This window comes from Polychytrium aggregatum (assembly GCF_025602895.1).
Source record: "Polychytrium aggregatum strain JEL109 chromosome Unknown BJ171scaffold_11, whole genome shotgun sequence".
NCBI lineage: Eukaryota > Fungi > Chytridiomycota > Chytridiomycetes > Polychytriales > Polychytrium > Polychytrium aggregatum.
In genome coordinates, this window is record NW_026516213.1 from 599,806 (window position 1) to 616,796 (window position 16,991).

A 16,991-nucleotide genomic window follows, 5' to 3' on the forward strand; every position below is an offset into this window, starting at 1 on the left:
TTGTCTGCATAACTTGATCGATTCATCCCAACAGCTATCCACCCACCCACCTACAAGCAGCCACCCCACTGCTCGCCCAGCTTGCTCGTCCAGCTTGCTCCTCCAGGTAAGCGCCACGGGGCGAAATCTTGCAGGAATCTATGGGTAATGGGCTGCACTGCACTGCTGCCTCTGCCCAACGATCCACGCCATGTCCGCATGCCGGGATAGGCCTTTTTGCTATGCAAGTGAACGAGAGAGGACGCCCCGCTCCTCACACCGAGAAATTGAGGGCGGGTGCCCACGTCTGCTGTGTAGACGATATGCTGTGTAGACGATACCGGACCCGTGGCCATGTTAGCGAAGCTGCTGCATTGCGGATCGGTGGATAGGACATTGCAACCACGAAGCTAACGCAACGACTCGTCTTCTGGGACACAATTCTGCTCCGGGACGGCACCCCTGGACGCAGTCCAGTCTCCAGGCGAAAGCAGACTTGTGGTTCCATTCCGTCCAGACGCGCATTGATGTGGAGGTGGTGATTGCGGCGATGATGACGAGAGGTGAATGGAGGGGGCCAAGAGTGACTATCGGCGGTTATGCGATTTGGTGAATGGACTTTGGTCCGTCAATGACGAGGGCAGCGAGAAGCGTCGTTCTTGAATATATTGTCCACAGGACGCCCGCAATCACAATCGGTTGACAAATGTCTATTAGGCATATCGTTGGAGGGAACGACGAGCACGCAGCCAAGAGACGGACGCTCGATGAGACTGGTAGGTCATATCGAGTGAAGCACACGACGGTAACCGAGAAAAGAATCGGAGGGGTTGCCGGTCTGGGCTTTTGATTGCCGGAGAGGATTCTTAGCTAAAAATCGCTGCCAAGGAAATACCCAGCGTGCATGAACAAAAATGAACCGGTTTTGGTACTTCCGACAGCCCTGGAAACACCATGATGAAAATAGAGCAAATCGATCGGTATTGCTCAAGTTGAGGCATCCTCGGAGCTCAGTTACGGCCGGTGCGGCCAAAGATGCTGACTTCGGGATACTCTTCGTCCTTGAGCTCGCTCGACGGATTCTCGGGCTTGGGGAGGAAGCCGACGTGGTAGAGGTAGCTGAGACACTTCTTGGCGAGCACCGTGGTGGAGGTACCGGGTGTTGGGTAGATCGAGCGGGTGTTGGCGTTGTCGAGCTTGACAGACATGTCCATCATGATGTGCATGAGCGGGAACAGCGAGTTGTTTGCGGCAGAGGGATTGGAGGTGAGAAGGAACTTGAACTGCTCGCGGGACTCGAACAGCACAGTCCAGCCAAAAGCCTTGACAATCTCGAACAGCTTGGTCTCAGTGAGGGCACTTTGGGAGGGAGGGGTGTACGCACGGCGTGAGTGAGTGAGTGAGTGAGTGAGTGAGTGAGTAATCAGAGTCGGAATCCACCATCCATACCACACCACAACACACCACATCACACAGTCCTCACCTGTGCTCCGAGTCGCTGATGTGGAACACAAACTTGGACAGGGACTCCTCCGAGCCGGCAATCTCGGCAACCACCTTGGCGACATGGTCGACGGGATCCATGGTCATCGTGACAAGAGTGGCGTGCGAGGGAGCAACACCGAGCTGGATGCATCCCTTGACATATCGCCAGATGTAGTCGTCCGTGTTGGACACTGGGGCGATGGAGGGTGTGAAGGTGTCAGTTGGTGTCAGTTGGTGTCAGTTGGTGGATGAGTAGCACTTGACAATCGAGACCATCGATTCATGATCAGTTCATGGGGACGAATGAGACATCTCCACCACACCACATCTCCATCACACCACACTCGACTCACCTCCGTACTGGCTGTCGCCGACGATGCCAGCTGGGCGAATGATGGTCACCGGCACTCCCCTTGATCGTGCCTTGTTGACCAGCTGCTCAGAGACCCACTTGGTCTGGCCATACCCGCCAGAGATGTTCCAGGCCGAGTAGATCTTCTCCTCGAGCGGTTTGTCTGCCTTCTTGGCCATCGGGATCGTGCCGATGGTCGAGATGTAATGCAGCGGCTTCAGGTGGTGGGTTGTGGCCAGTCTCAGGGCCGTCGCCGTACTGAGGACGTTGGGTCCCTTGAGTCTGTCATAGTCAAACAGCCAGTGGACCTCGGCGCCGTTGTGGACAATCATGTCGGTCTCCTCGCTGATCTCCTTCCATCGCTCGTCCGAGAGCCCCCACTTGTCCTGTGACAGATCGCCGCACAGTCCAACGAGTCGAGACTTGAGGTTGTGGTCAAGGAAGGCTCTCTGGCTCGGATCGAGGACCAGCTTCTGAGCCGTGTTGATGATGCGCTCGACAGCCACCTGCTCGGTCGGGGCCCGCACGAGGCAGTAGATCTTGGCCCGAGGGAACTTGTGTGCCAGCTCAAAGACCAAGAAGGCACCGAGGAAGCCAGTGGCACCGGTCAGGACGATGCCGCGAGGGTCCTTGGGATAGACAAACGGAGGGAGACCCTCGGCCGCCACACTCGCATCGTCGAGCTTGGCAGCCTCGGCAGCCAGATCAACAGTCGGGGGAATGAGGGGCTTGTCGTCGAGGATGTCGACAACCAGCTGGGCGACATCAGTCGGTGTCATTCCGTTCGACAGCAGGATCAGCGGTGATATCTCGACATCAAACTCATCCTTGATGGCGAGGGCCAGGCGGCCGACACTCAGCGAGTCAAAGCCGACGCCGCCGATATAGTAGTTGCGGCCGTCGAGGGCGGGGTTGTCGATGATCTGGCTGCCGATCTGAGAGATCTTGGCAGCGACGCGGGACAGGAGAGTGTTGTCGATCCTGAGAGCCGGATAGACGACCGACGCAGTGTACTGCTCGACATTCTCGGCAAACAGCCTGAGCTTCTTGAGATCGCGCTTGCCCGAGTCGTTGAAGGGGAACGCCTCCAGCTCCAGGCAGTTGCGAATGGGAACCTTGGCAACGTTCTTGAGGGCAAACAGGTTTTCGGTCATCTGGATGATCTCTCCCGGCGTCGCGTTGAAGGTGGAGCCTTTCTGGGGGACATAGAGCATCACGATCTTGAACTCGGAGGTCTGGATGAAGATGCAGTCGGCGACGTGCTCGCTGAGGTCCTGGTTGACCATTTCCTCGAGGGCATTGAGGTCGACATAGACGCCGTTGACCTTGACCTTCTGGCCGAATCTGTGGTTGGCAATGATATGATGTGATGGTATGGAGTGAGGGAATGAATGGCGTGAGTACTCGGGATGCAGGAGTGGGATGTGTCGTCGGGATGCCAGATATGCAGTCGCCATCAATGAGATGCAACACCCAGCCATTGACCTCACCTTCCAATGACAGTGAACTCGCTCTCGCCGGTCATTTCGACCCAGTCCATGGTGCAGACACGGGGCGAGCCGTCGCTGAGGAAGCCAAACGAAGCCAACTTGTCGTTCGGATTGGCGGTGGTGAAGTTGGGATGGTCCTTGATAGGGTCATCCTTGTCGACAGCCAGAACGAGGATGCCGCTCTTGGAGACGCTCTGGTCAACAGTGTTGCCCTCCTCGTCAAAGAGGAGACATCGCACATTCGGCTTTGGCTGTTTGTACACCACCTGGGACGGGCTGGGGGCGGACGAGGGAAGGATACAAGCGGACATGGCGCCGATAACGCCAGTCTGAAGGAGAATCGGAATGATTAGATTTGGTGGGCAACGATCTGGAGCGTAAATCGCATAATTATAGGATATGACTTGCGGTGAAACTGACCTCGCTGGATCCATACATGAGGTGGACGAAAGCATTGGGGCAGAGAGTCTTCGTCTGGCTGACAAGGGAGGCAGACACAAGCTCTGAGCCGAGGCCCACAACGAGGACGTTGTTCCATTGGACGGTTTTCTTCTTCGATTGAGCAGTCTTGAAGATGAGCTTGCAGAGTGAAGGGGTCTGAGGAGTACAGTGCGATGAGCATTGGAAATGTGTCACGGTGGCGTTGAGATGTGAAATATGATATCGACGCGGGAGGCAAGCATTACCGTATACATCGACGTCATGCCTTCGTCCAGCAGCTCGATGATGCCCTGAGCCTTCTCTTGCGGGTTTGGGGTTGGCCAAGTAAACCAAAGGGAGCCTCGAGTATTGAGCATTCCCAAAATAAGACCCATCGATGTGGTGAACGAGGGAGACTAAGGATGAAAGAAAGAGCGTCAGATGGCCCAACTACAATCCACATAGAGAGCACGCCAAATAGCGGGCGGTGCCGCATGAGAGCAACTGCTCAGTCCTTGGCCATCGCCAGGCACACCAACGGCCATATACACCGCCGTGCATACATATGAATAGCATCATCAAGACCACCATTACCTGAAGCACACCGCTTCCGGTGTACTCGAGTCCATTGACTCCGCGGCTCGGCTCAACAAACCGATGGGGCACTGGATACCTGTTCGGCGAGTATTCTGGCGTTAGAGCAAAACATGCTGGTGGCAGCAACAAGAGACCACACAACTCACGTCTTGGGGATTCCTGTGAAGCGAGAGGTCGGTGGTCAGTCAAAGCTCGCCAAAGCGACATGCCGGTCCTATGGCAGCAGACACTCGTGTTGGAACCCAAGAAGCCATATTGGTGTATCCCATGGCGCAGACCATGGACATACTGACCAGTTGTGCCGGATGTGCTGAGATAGACAATGTAGTCGTTCAGGGGCTCGCAGGCTTCGAGCGAGGGAGCCGGGACGCTGTCCAGGAGAGGGAAGGCGCCAGCATCGATAGGCTCGAGTCCTTCGACTCGTCCGGGCTTGGTGTGGTGGTAGAGCACATATCGGATCTTGAGCCTGTCGAGGGTGGGTTGTCAGATGTGTGGGCGTCCCTGATGTTGCTGGTGTTGCTGGTGTTGCTGGTGTTGCTGGTGTTGCTGGTATTGCTGGCATTGCTCGTGCCATGGATATCGCTGAGTTGCCAACGGGCGAGCCATGCTGTCAAAGAACAAACCTGTCGCAGATGGCCTTGCGGACGGACGAGGGCCAGTTGAGGGCAAAGTTGATGACTTTCCTGGAGCAGCAAGTCGGAGTGGGCCAGGGTTAGTGTTCTCCGGCATGGCAACATCATGGCAACATCATGGCAACAGCATGAGGCGAGCGATTGCCGCGGCCACTCACTTGCCGAGGATCCACAGGGCAACCGAATAGAACATCCAGTGCACCTCGGGCTCGCAGAACGTCGCCACGACGTCGCGGCCCTCATCGTTCCAGCCCGGGAGAGCCTTGAGCCCCTGGGCAATCGAGTAAGCCTTCTCCCAGAGCTGGAGGTAGCTATAGCGCTCAGCCTTGCCGTTCTCGAGTGTGAGGGCGGCGAGGACATGGGGTTCGTTCTGGGCCATCTTGATGATCGCTTCGACAGGATGCATCCAGGGGTCATAGGCAGCCATGGCTGGCTTGGGCTGCTGGGCAGAAGTGGCTGACTCGGCTGCAGCATCCACATCAGCTTCGGCGCCAGCCTCGACGGCAGCGGCAGCAGCGGCAGCAGGCTCACCATCGGGCAGGAGCAAGGTTGTCATGGCTGGAGCCGAGACTGGAGGGGCGGTGGTTCCAGGGATACCCCTGTCGCTGGGAGAGTCGTCGGACGACCCGAAGCAGCACGAAAGCATCTTGAAGACCATCTTGGAGGGCGATCGACAGACGGGAGAAACGAGGGGCGACGGGGCTGCTCTTATCGGCCATCACTTGGAGTGGGCCACCCCTTGTTTGATCTCCTATGTGGGTGTGCCTCATCAGCCAGAGGGAGCACACCCGCCGATCCAGCCGATGAGAACGATCTCCTGTGGTGCCTTCCTCACGGCTGTTCGGGACGCGACACACCATCCCAGCAACGCCCTTCGCTATCCGACCTCACCGGCTTGCTCGTTGACACATGTCGCTGCCCACTGAGATCTGCCAAGGGCCCACAGACACTTGTCTGCTGGTGTCTGGGTGGTGTGCGATGTGCCGCTTTCACGCGGTCGATTCAGGCAGATCGAGCTCGTGATCGGTGGCAGCCCAGATGCTGGCGCATTGATGGCCAGTGTTTGACCTGGAGGGAGGCGCGCGCCGTGGTAAGCTTGCAGTTCGCGAAGGGTTGAGGGAGACGAGCTGCTCGGCTCACACAGCGAGAGATGGCCATTGAAGGTGATGGATGGGCATGTGTGTATTCAGGATCCAGAAAAAAGTGGCCACCGGCCTCAAAATGGGATGTCCCGTTTCGCTATGTGATAAATATAAAAAACCAACTTCTCTTTCTCTTGAAGGACGTCGGGCTGCAGCCGGAAATATGCATCAATCATCACTTTCTTCCTTTAATTCCACAAAATTGTTGCACGTGTTGGTAGATGGGGTCGATCATGAATAGCTCTCGTTGCTGGATGGCTCGAATGTCATAGCATAGCAATCTGGCTCACAAATTTCAACTCTGACCGTTCCAGTACTGGCCCTGACGCTGCTGGTATTGGCCCAGGTTGCTCTGGAAACCTTGCTGCTGGTGCATCATATGCGGGTGGTTATAGCCACCGTGGTGCTGTTGCATGCCACCCATCATGTGGTGGCCGCCGTTGTAGTACGAAGATCCGATGGGAGCGCCGCCCTGGACTCCGCTACTGCCGGCGTTGCCGGCCGATCCACCGGCATTGGAGGCGTTGCCGGAGGCCGAGGAGCCGGTGCCCTGCGACTGCTGGGCACTGCCTCCGGCGCCGGCGCTTTGGTATTTGTGCGAATCATACGACTGGCGCGATTGTCTTGAAGACTGTGGGTTCGGGATACCATCGATAGGAGTCAAGGCGCAAAGGTTAGCGGTGCTCACACAAAGCATATCCCTTGGAGGGCAGCGAGGCACTGATTCCCAGATAGCAGATGGGCTCAATGATGGGCACTATGATCAGCCAAGAATGGTCTGCTTACCTGAGACTTGTACTCGCCCGAGACTGCGCTCGCGCCCTGGCCGCCAGATTGCTGGCCTTTGACGGCGGACTGCTGGGGCCCAGAGGGAGCGCCACCAGCGCCGGTGAGGCCGCCAAATCCAGGGAAGCCCGACTGCTGATGATGCTGGGGCATGTACATGTTGGCGCCGGGCTTCATATAGTCGGCAGGACCGCCAAGGCCGGATCCAAGATCCTCATATCCGCCGTGGTGGTAGATGTGAGGCTGGCCGGTCGAGTAGTTTCCATAAACGTTGGCACCGAGGGTGTTGACTCCCGACTTTTGGGTGTTGACAGAACCACCGGACTGCGCCGTCGACGGCTGCGAGGGCTGGGTCGGGTATCCAGGATAGACCGACTTATTGATAAAGTTCTGGCCATACATGGTGCTCGGCTGGTACGGGTTGTAGCCTTGGCCGGGAAGATAGTAGTGGTAGAAGCCATAGGGCACGGTGGCAGGGTACTGGGGCTGCTGGGTGGCCTGTTGGGGGGAGGCCTGTCCCGACTGAGTGGTTGAGCCGTTGATAGCATCGCCGCCGGCATATTTGGAGACACCAGCGGGCGGAGCGTAGGCCGCAGGATCGTAGTAGCCCTTGGGAGCAGAAATCGGCCCAGTTAGAGAGGAGCGACACATCACAGCCCAAAGCCAGCAGCTGCGAATGAGGCCAGGGCAGTAGGGGTGGGTGGGGTGGAGTGGGAAGCTTACCATCATGCGATTGGCATCCGTGCCGTACAGACCCGAGTATTCAGCCGGGATTGAGCCCATGTGGCCAAAACCAAGGCCAGAAGCTGCCATCTGCTGCTGGGGGAAGTAGCTGCCGTATGGTGCCAGACCAGCGGCAAGCGTAGGAGTTCCGGCGGCAGGGAAACCAACAGGTGCAGGCTGCTGCTGCTGTTGTTGCTGTTGTTGTTGCTGTTGCTGCTTCGGCTCAACGAAGGGTGCGGCAGCAGAAGTGGCAGCGGGCTGGGCAGCTGGCAGTGTCTGGGGGGCCGAGGGGAGGCGAGCGGACTGGGGAGTGGAGGCGGGGACGGGGAGAGTGGTGGGGGCCAGTCCGGAAGCGTAAGCCTGCGGCTCTTGCGCGGGCTCCGAAGCAGCGCTGTTGAAACAAGTGCGGATCGGAGGCTGTTAGACGGCGGAAGCAAGCATGGCATCTCGAAAGAACTCGGCAGCATCTGGCCAGGTCGAGCGATCACTCGATCGCCGCAGCTTATGGTGAACAGTCCGATGCTTACGTGGCAGCGGGCAGCTTGGGCGAGGCAGCAGGCTGCTGGGCCACAGGAGATTCGAGGGCATCTTCGCCATCCGAGCCAATGTGGAACGAGCCAAAGCGCACACCCAGGCCCGAAATCGAGTGTGACGGCATGACGACAGGAGCATCCTGCTTGAGTTTGCGGTTCTGCTGGGAGCGAGTTTGCTTGGGTCCAGCGGACGATTGTGCGGCAGATCGCTCGGAGGCGCTGGCAGCTTGCGGGCTGACCGATCGAACGGGTGAGGCGGCGCGCTCGGCCTTGGTGGGGGTTACAGGACGCTTGGCGGGGCTCGTGGGGATCTCGACAGGTGCTAGCGGAGCAGCCTCGGTCTCCTGGGGCTCTTCGACGGGCACAGGGGTCTTGGGCCGCTCCTTAGCGGGGCTTGGGGCTCTGATTGGGCTGGCCGAGCGTTCGGGAGTCTTTGCGCGAACAGGACTCTTGGGTCGGACGGGGCTGGGAGCTCGCTTGGCGGGCTCGGGCTCTTCAGTGCGGACAACCGGAGCGGGTTCGGCACCCCATCCGGGTTCGGCGCCCCATCCGGGATTGGGCTGGGCGGAGGCCACAGCCGGCGACGGCACCTTGGGTTGCTGGACTGAAGTGGGGGCAGGAGCAGGAGCAGGAGCGAGGACTGGGGCTGGGGTGTGGACAGGCTCGGGACTAAGGGAGGCAGATGCAATCGAGATCAGCGACCGGTGGAGGCAACAAACCACAACAACGGCGTCGTCCGTGGATCGGAGAGCAAGTGCATCAGCAAACCCACCCCTTGACAAGCTGGGCCCAGGACGTTTTGGTGCCTGGAGGAATGGTTCTCGATTGAGGGCCTGCGGAGGCGCTGGATTTCATTGGAGAGATGTGATTCGAGGCGAACACTGCCTTGGTCTTCTCGGCAACAGGGGGCTTCTTGGCGGGCTCGGCGTTTCGAATCTCGCTGGAGACAATGGATGCAGTCGCGACCTCAACAGCCTCGTTGACTGCAGGCTCCGCACCCCACCCATCCGCGGCTTTCTCGGGATCTGTCACGCCAAAGTCTGCCGATGCGGTCACCGCCGCAGGTTCAACAACAGGCTGGGCAGTCGACTCGGCGTGGCGCGCAGGTCGACCTGCCAGATACGGACCGGAACACGCAAGGCATTGTGAGTCCTGGGTCTTACCAAACAGACATCTTTAACAGAAAGAGACAGCCAATCGAAGGCCATGCTTACCAGAGTATCCGCCACGACCGCCGCCACGACCACCTTGGAATCCGCCACGACCACGAGAGGAAGCGGTGCCTGTGCCAATAACAGCGTGGATCAGACTCGATTCACGATTCACGATTCGCGGGAGGAGCACACCCGTCGCTTGTAGGTGGGAGCCCGTCATCACGAGATCTACGGCGAGCGAGGATGATCCTTCAAAGCGCCTACCTCCGCGCGTCGATCGAGGAGCAGCATCTCCAGAGCGAGCGTATCGGTCGCCACGGGGGGCACGTTCGGTTGAGGCAGCGTTGGACTCTGCAGGACGCGACGGCTTTGTCTGCTTCTCCTTCTTGCCAGTCTGGTGCCAGACCTCAACATGACCTTTTTATGAGACAGCACCGGAGCACGAAAGGAGAGGCAGTGTTTAGCGAGGCTGGGACTGTCCTTGGTGACGCTTGCCTCTCGCGGCGGGCAAGAAAAGAGACCAAGGGGCGGCGGCAGTATCGCGGGCGAGCCACATGAGAACATCCTTCCCAATCTGCTCTTCAACGGCCGTATCGATCCAGAGAGTAGCAAGCAGGGACTACCTTCGCTGATCCGGTTGATGGCAATGTCTAGGTCTCCTCGGACTTCTTCGAGAATTGTGAGCAGGTCGGCTTCTGACCATCCATCAAAGATGGTTTTTAGGGTCTGAAGCTCGGAGGCATATGCAACTCGAAGTGCAGCCAGAGGCTCGTCCGACTGTGATTGCCGGGATTTTTGGCGAGTGTCTTGTGAAGACATTGGGGTCGAGGACAGCGGATGATCGTCGAAGGCAAGTATGTTTGCGGGGTGCGGACACGCACAGAAAAACGAGTTAAAAGCGCTGAAGAGTAAAGGCGAAGCTGAGCAAGCCACATCAGTTTATTGAGATTGCATGGTATCCGACAGCGGACGACACGGCGAGGAAGGAGCGAGGGAGAAGGAGAAACTCGTTAGAAAGGGAGAGAGGGAAGGGGCGAGGCCCATACGTGGCAGGGCAATGGCGCAGGCAATCCGAGGCGTCTCCTGCCACAGGGCTACGATGCTGTCAAGGCAGCCGCCCCTCTCAAGCGACAAGAAAGCTCGACGGAGGACTGGCAAGAGGTCCGATGTCCGATCGCTGATCGCTGATCGCGGTCCGGCTGCCCATGCTGGCAGAGGGTGCAGCAGCAAGTTCGAAGGGGGCCAGGGGCGAGGAGAGGCGATGCCGATCGTTCGAGATCATCCGCTGCAGCCCCAGCGTCAGCAGCGAGCCAGGAGACACTAGCAGGAGGCCGACGCTGGAGGCCCATCCCCTGTCCACTGATACCACCGGACCGAGCACCGCCGGACGGGCGAGAGCCACCAGATCACCCTCCAGGAGCAGGTGAAAACACGCCTGCAGAGACACTCAGGGCCGCACGGGCAGGCAGCACCCGCGGGCCATGACTCACCTAACAACACAACGGGATTCCTATCAAGATCTTGCAGGACGAAGGAGAATCTTGTGGTGGGCAGGAGCGGCCGCCTTGGAGGGCAGGGAGGCGGGCGCCGAGCGGCCAACGGCGGCGCGGCACGGGTCGAGCCGGCTGGAGCCGGGGGTAAATTAAGCGATCACGTGGCGCCGGGTGGCGATGGAGGCGCGCCAGTGTGCCGGCGGCAGTGCCCGTTCCCACGGTCGCTGATGAGGCGAGAGCAGCAACGATATCGGAGGGCACGACAAAAGCTCAGTGGGCAGTGTGGCAGTCGGACGATCGAGCCCTGTCCTGAATCGACCACTGTTTGTTGGCATGCCAAAGTGGCCGCCAAAGGTGCCATCGCAAGTCGATCGCCATATCGCATGGCTTGGGCTCGCAAAGCGATATCCGCTGATGTCCACATCGCCAGGCTGCCTTCATCCAGGATATGCGGGCTCCGCAAGGTGTGCAATATCTCGGGCAGGCTGATCGAGAAGGGCTCCTCCAGCGCAGCGACGTAAATGATTTGCCCTTGCCATGGGACAGGCGACGGAAGACTAACATTACTCTCGGTGCATAGCGAAAGCCGCCTTGAAAGCAGCAACGGCAGACGCACCTCAGTTCTGATGGCCACAGGGCAGTCCGCATCCGCTGAATGGGTTTCGACAGCCGCAATCACAGCGCCGACGCTGCAACGACAGTGGGACGCCAAGCATCAGGTTTCACCAACAGGCCTCTCGAACAATCACCCCATATATCAGCCCTGTGAATCACACCTTGGTCTTGTGTTCTGCGTTAGCCGTCAGCCCTGGCTTCTTTCCGCTTCGTCGCGCTCCACCGCGCCATCGTCTGTGCAATCGTCACAGCTCCCACCATCGCTATAGACCGCCAACCCACTCTCGGCCAAGGACAGCACCTCCGTTGGTCAACAGAGCAAGATGCCGAATAATCCACAGATCATCACCGACATTGCCAAACTCAGCGCCAGCGGGGACTTGCCAACCCACGGCAAAGTCACTTGCGGTGGCATCTTGCGAGGCGAAACAAAGAGCCCCTTTTCGCTCAAGGAGTTTCACGACTTTCTCATTAAGGTGAGCCAACGGACATGCTGGGCGCAGCCACGACTGCAGCAATTCGGCCGGCTTGGCGCCATTATTCGTCCCTCGGTCGGTCAAGGGGACGTGGGAAACATGCGGGCTGATGCATCCACGGGCGTCTCGCAGGAGCATTGCGACGAGAATCTTGAGTTCTACCAGACGGTCCTCGAATACCAGTCCAAAGCTATAGAGCTCTATCCCAACTCCAAGCTCAATGATCGCATCCGGTCGTGGGGCTCTCTAAATCAACTCAGTCTCTCGATTTCTCGCGAGCGCCTCTCCTCGCTTGCCCAGTCTGCAGGCAACCTCGCCTCGTCGCCGACATCGCCTGTAGCCCAGGAGGACATCTCTGCCAGCGCCGAGGCCCTAAGCCCCAAGCGGGACAAGATCTTTGGAACCTTGCGGGACCATCTGGAGCGCATCATCATCCGCTTCTTGGAGCCTGGCTCCGACCGCGAGATCAACATCCCGGCACCCATGAGGAAGAAGCTCCTCTACGAGATACAGGACAAGCAGAACTTCCACCCCGACATATTTATCCCTGCCCTGGAGGAGACCTACAAAATGGTGGGCACTTGACTAGCCCTATCTGTTGCAACAATCTCCGGCTTGGTTGGAGCCGATTGAGTCCGGCTGAGTCCCATTGGGTCTGGTGAAGCTGATTCGTGCCTTGCGATCCCTTCGACAGATGAAGACGTCCAGCTTTCCCACGTTCCTGAAGCGGCAGACATCTGCCGCAAAGGCCGCCAATGACAAGTAGCCCACCACTGTCGCGCTGCCTCTCTGCCCTGAATATGGCAAGCCTTTTATTTCGGCCGCGCAATCGCATGCACAAGCCTGATTGTGCTTTGGAATTGAAAGGCACTTGCCCTCGGTTGAGTCCGCATCACAACATGCATGCTCCGACAGGCTAGAGGCTCCCATGCTGGACAGTAGCCTGCTGGCCAAACAGCTTTGAATACACGCCATTTGTATTGAGAGGCTTGTGCTTCATGGAGTGAGTGTTGGAAATGGGTTGGATCAACACAACACCTGCATCAAGCAGTCATGGCTTTGATAACTTCCAGGCTGAAGGCGTGTAGACGACGCCCCCCGGAGTGAACATTCTTGGGCATTTCAAGCTCTTGTCATCAAATTGGTGGCTCTGAAACACACTTTGGGACTGCCACTTGCTTCATCAGTAATCTAGTTCTCATCTTTGGTTTGGTCCGATGGGGCTGCTGCCGCTGACACGGATGCTGCTGCTGGTACTGCTGTCGCTGTCGCTGTTGCTGCTGTGGTATTTGTAGGCTTCAGCAGCTTCTGTACCATCCCAACGGCGCTGCCGATCGGGTCTTCTTGCTCCATCTGAGAAGCGATGCGATCGCAATTTTGCTTGTAGAACTCGGGTCGATCGACCAGGATGTCCTTCAGGGCGCCCAACAGTGTCCGCGTCCCAAATTCATCAATGTCGATCCCGACCCCGACGCCCTGGTGCTTGACGATCGAGGCCATGAAGGGCTGATCCGCAAAATGCGAGACAACGACTGCCGGGAGTCGATACTTGACCGCGGTTTGGGTGGTCCCGGCGCCGCCGTGGTGCACGGCAACATGGCATTTCGGGAAGAGGTAGGTGTGTGGAAAGGAGCCGACCAAGCGATAGATTCGCTGCTGTCGCTCCATGTCTTCGATGCGTCGGCGGAGCTGAGCAAGCCGTGGCGATTCCATATCCCCTGTGAGATCGGCCTCGCCCCAGGAGAACGAAAGCACAGCCTTGGCCGATACGCCAAGGGCCTCGAGCTGACCGATGGCATCCAGCCATATGAACATGTGGTCGATCTCCTTGGTCGATGACGGGCCAATCTTTTGAAGCGATCCGTATCCAAAGTAGACGATCGGTCCTGTTGCCAGAAAATCCTCCTGGGAGCGACGAGCCAGCATTAAAGTAGCACATAGACGTATACACATCCGTCAGTTGAGGCGTGTATCTCTCCCGACTCTGAGGCCGCCATCAGCCAACTTGGAGCTCGACGCCGCATATCACTCTCTCTCCGCCCACATTGCTCGTGCTGTTCGATTACTCAGTTTCGTCCTGAGCGATGCTCTGAAGAAGAAAAAGGTACAGAAGCGTTCTGATGGCCGATCTACAATCAAGCCATTCAGCGGGAATGCCGACAACACTCACGATATCGGGCGGGGGCGTAAACGCATTTGCATCTTGGCTGTGGTCCAGCAAGAATGGTCCTGACTGGATACACAAGTCATGCTTCGGTCTGTTTCAATGGAGAGCAGTCGATGCAGAATCAGCCACCACCTGCAGCAAAGTCTGCGCGCGGGCGAGCCATGTACATCCACTGCTCGTCATCGGGACAGTAGTCAAACTCACACGTCGGTTGGAACTGGTAGTAGCGCGGGACTGACTGCACATAAGTACGGCGCCGTCCCCATGGCATCCTTGAGCTCGAATCCGGTCCGGATGATGTCGTAAATGGCCGTGATGGAGGGCGGCAAAATGGTTCGGCGCAGACCGAGATGCTTGCGTCGCTGCTGAATCATGATGATGAAGATACGCAGTCCCTGCAATCCCACGCTGTCCCACTGGAAAAAGTGGGCGTTGAGAGGAAGGATCGGAAGGCGGGAGGATAAGAGGGACATTGGACAGAGACCATAAGAATCGTGGGGAAAGCAAATGCACCATCGCAACCATATCATACACAATCCAGCCGCGCCGATTGCTCGTGTGTGCTTTGGCATAACGCACCTTGGCGAGGTTCGTTTTCTTGGATTCCTCGTTGGTTGGGTTGTACGGCAGCCCGAGAAGCGGCGGAGGATAGTCGCGGGTGGCTTGGTTGGGCTGCATGCAGCAAAGGATGTAAGGAATACCTCGCACCCGACACTGTCGATACCGATGGAGGAGAAGTAAGGCAGTCAATTCAGAATCGGTTGGTTCAGGCCGGAGTGCTTGAGCGTGATGCTGTGTCTGCAAGAAAGCAAGCTGCGGTTGGACGACCGACTCAAGGCCGCCGACTCGAAGCCGCTGACGCAAAATGTTGCCAGTCACGAGCAAAACGATACATTACGTCGTCTTGGAGAAACGATGCAGCGTTGGTCAAGATGGCAAGGTTGACGCCGGAGAGATGCTGGTCTGCGGTGCGGTACAGGAACTCGAGGGCAGGCATGAATGCCTGGAGCCGGCGAAGAATCCAGCAAAGCACGCAAGGGCGTCAATGGTCAAAGCAAAGAAACAGCGATTATACAGAGCCGATCGTGAGTTGAGTGGCTCGTTGCGTTCGACGAAGCTCCTCCGGGGCTATGCGCTTACCCGCAAAAGACACTTGATGCCCTCCATGGTGCCGCGGTGCTTCACGAAGAGCGCGGCATCGTTGGGCCAGTAGCCGTCCGAAGTGCACATTATGGGTTCGTCCTATCGGCCCATCGATAATGGAGAGCAGAAAACAGAGGCACGATGGAGGGAAGCAGGGATCAGCGCTGCGTCCTATGCTCGACCAGACGGCCATGTTGGCGTGGTTGGCGGGTGTATCTTGCATACACCGGCGACGGGATCAACAGAGCCGATTTGCAATAGCAAGCCCGCCACGTACATGATGATCAAAGTACTCCAGACCCTCTTCGATAGCCTTGGTTCTCCATCTCTGCGTCGAGATGAAGCGGACTCGATAGCCGCAGCGCTGGCTCACGGCACGACCCAGAGCCAGCATGGGCACGACATCGCCCGCGGAGCCGATGGCATAGATGGCAATGACACCAGCGGACATTTTCACACGAATGCGATGGGATGCGATCGTAAATGATGGGATGTGATCGGATGCGATGGAGCGCAGAGGCGACAGTGCTGGGCACTTTATGAGATGATTTGGCGTGAAGGGCGCTTGGGATCAAGGGGAAGCGCCCCTTGACGACACACACACGTCTGGGCCAAACCCAGCCCGCTTCAGGGGGCGCATCGAGCCAGCGATTGAACCATGTACAGTCGGTCCAGAAAGAAACGTGACAGTCACTTTCTGGCTTCTGAACCCCGCTGACTGACTTGTAGGCCCAGTGAGCAAGCCGTGAGATTGTTTTCCGTCCTGGTTGGCAATCGAGTGGTTTTTGTTGGTTTGGGAAGCATGGTCTTGAATACACCCGGCCGATCTCCATGGATGAGTGTATTCAGGTCACAGAAAAACCACATTCCTGGTTAAAAACGGGGTGTCCCATTTCATTTTGGAAACGCTGTAAGGAGGACGAGGGCGAATCTGATCATATCCATGTTTACAGCTGGGCGATGGCGAGTCGGAGCGGCAAATGGACAGCCGGTTCCTCTCGCCCATCCACATCAAACCACACCACACCAGACCAGACCAGACCAGACCAGACCAGGCCAGGCCAGCACCCATGCAGACAATCCACTTGGAACAACTCACAGGCTATATTCAATACAGAGGGCACGGGAACAGACATCCATTAGGGCGTTCGCCAAGGGCCTTGGAAAGAGCGCACGGTCGTAGTGGCGTTGAGAGGCAACAACACAGCGGGATTGATCACGGGGAAGGGGGGGGAGTCAAGGTCAAGCTGAGAAGACGGGGTGAGAATACCATACCGGAGGGAAAAGGTATGAGGCCAAGGACGGCAACTGGTTCTCGGGGCGAGATACACCAATACGGGGTCAGTCAGGCAGGATTCGAGCACGACAAAGAGAGGCAAAGATGCACGGCAAACAAAAACGCACACGCAAGGAAGGCACGGTACAGACGAAGAGGAGGAGGTGACGGACTCGCGCTCGATAGTTGACCCGCCGGCGAACGGGAGTGCGTCGTGGGAACAGGCAGGATATCGGCAAAAAAAAGTAACCCGCAGAACACAAAGGCACAAAAAATGGACCACATACATGTCCAGGGGAAATGAAAAGTGCTCGGGTTTATATACATATGCAATCAACAGATAGAGCAGTTGACGGTGGAGGAGGTGGAGGTGAGGGAAGGGTGTGTGAAGGGCGAAGCAGAGGGGGCTGAGTGGCTGTTGCACGACAAGTGCAGGCCACAGCGGCCAGGGAATAACAGTCGCCGACAAAGCCGCGAAGCTTTGGGCGGGCGGACACGGCGTCGACATGCATAGAATGCAGCGAGGGG

The 16,991-nt window shown here is 57.8% G+C and overlaps 4 protein-coding genes across 4 annotated transcripts; 1 reads left to right on the forward strand and 3 right to left on the reverse strand.

Moving 5' to 3' along the window:
• Positions 1–989: 989 nt before the first annotated feature.
• BJ171DRAFT_611454 (male sterility protein-domain-containing protein) lies at positions 990–5,620 on the reverse strand (the record flags this gene model as incomplete). The annotated part of the gene is made up of 11 exons (XM_053115279.1): positions 5,114–5,620; positions 4,947–5,006; positions 4,617–4,789; positions 4,470–4,482; positions 4,321–4,399; positions 3,993–4,142; positions 3,727–3,903; positions 3,307–3,635; positions 1,818–3,160; positions 1,463–1,655; positions 990–1,338 (listed from the first exon to the last, which is right to left on the reverse strand). Exons 1-11 carry the CDS (start codon positions 5,611–5,613, stop codon positions 990–992), a joined length of 3,366 nt encoding a protein of 1,121 aa, XP_052968511.1. The 5' UTR covers positions 5,614–5,620.
• Positions 5,621–11,724: 6,104 nt separating this feature from the next.
• Positions 11,725–12,643, forward strand: BJ171DRAFT_579929 (RGS domain-containing protein; the record flags this gene model as incomplete). Its single annotated transcript, XM_053113997.1, has 3 exons — positions 11,725–11,877; positions 12,010–12,450; positions 12,572–12,643. 3 exons carry the CDS (start codon positions 11,725–11,727, stop codon positions 12,641–12,643), a joined length of 666 nt encoding a protein of 221 aa, XP_052968512.1.
• A 425-nt stretch (positions 12,644–13,068) lies between these two features.
• Positions 13,069–15,638, reverse strand: BJ171DRAFT_597584 (uncharacterized protein; the record flags this gene model as incomplete). The annotated part of the gene is made up of 7 exons (XM_053114768.1): positions 13,069–13,782; positions 14,048–14,135; positions 14,249–14,460; positions 14,624–14,758; positions 14,943–15,047; positions 15,185–15,286; positions 15,465–15,638. 7 exons carry the CDS (start codon positions 15,636–15,638, stop codon positions 13,069–13,071), a joined length of 1,530 nt encoding a protein of 509 aa, XP_052968513.1.
• Positions 15,639–16,451: 813 nt separating this feature from the next.
• On the reverse strand, positions 16,452–16,912 carry BJ171DRAFT_30418 (uncharacterized protein). The gene has a single exon (XM_053107027.1). The coding sequence runs from the start codon at positions 16,788–16,790 to the stop codon at positions 16,533–16,535; it is 258 nt and encodes an 85-aa protein (XP_052968514.1). The 5' UTR covers positions 16,791–16,912; the 3' UTR covers positions 16,452–16,532.
• Positions 16,913–16,991: the final 79 nt, after the last annotated feature.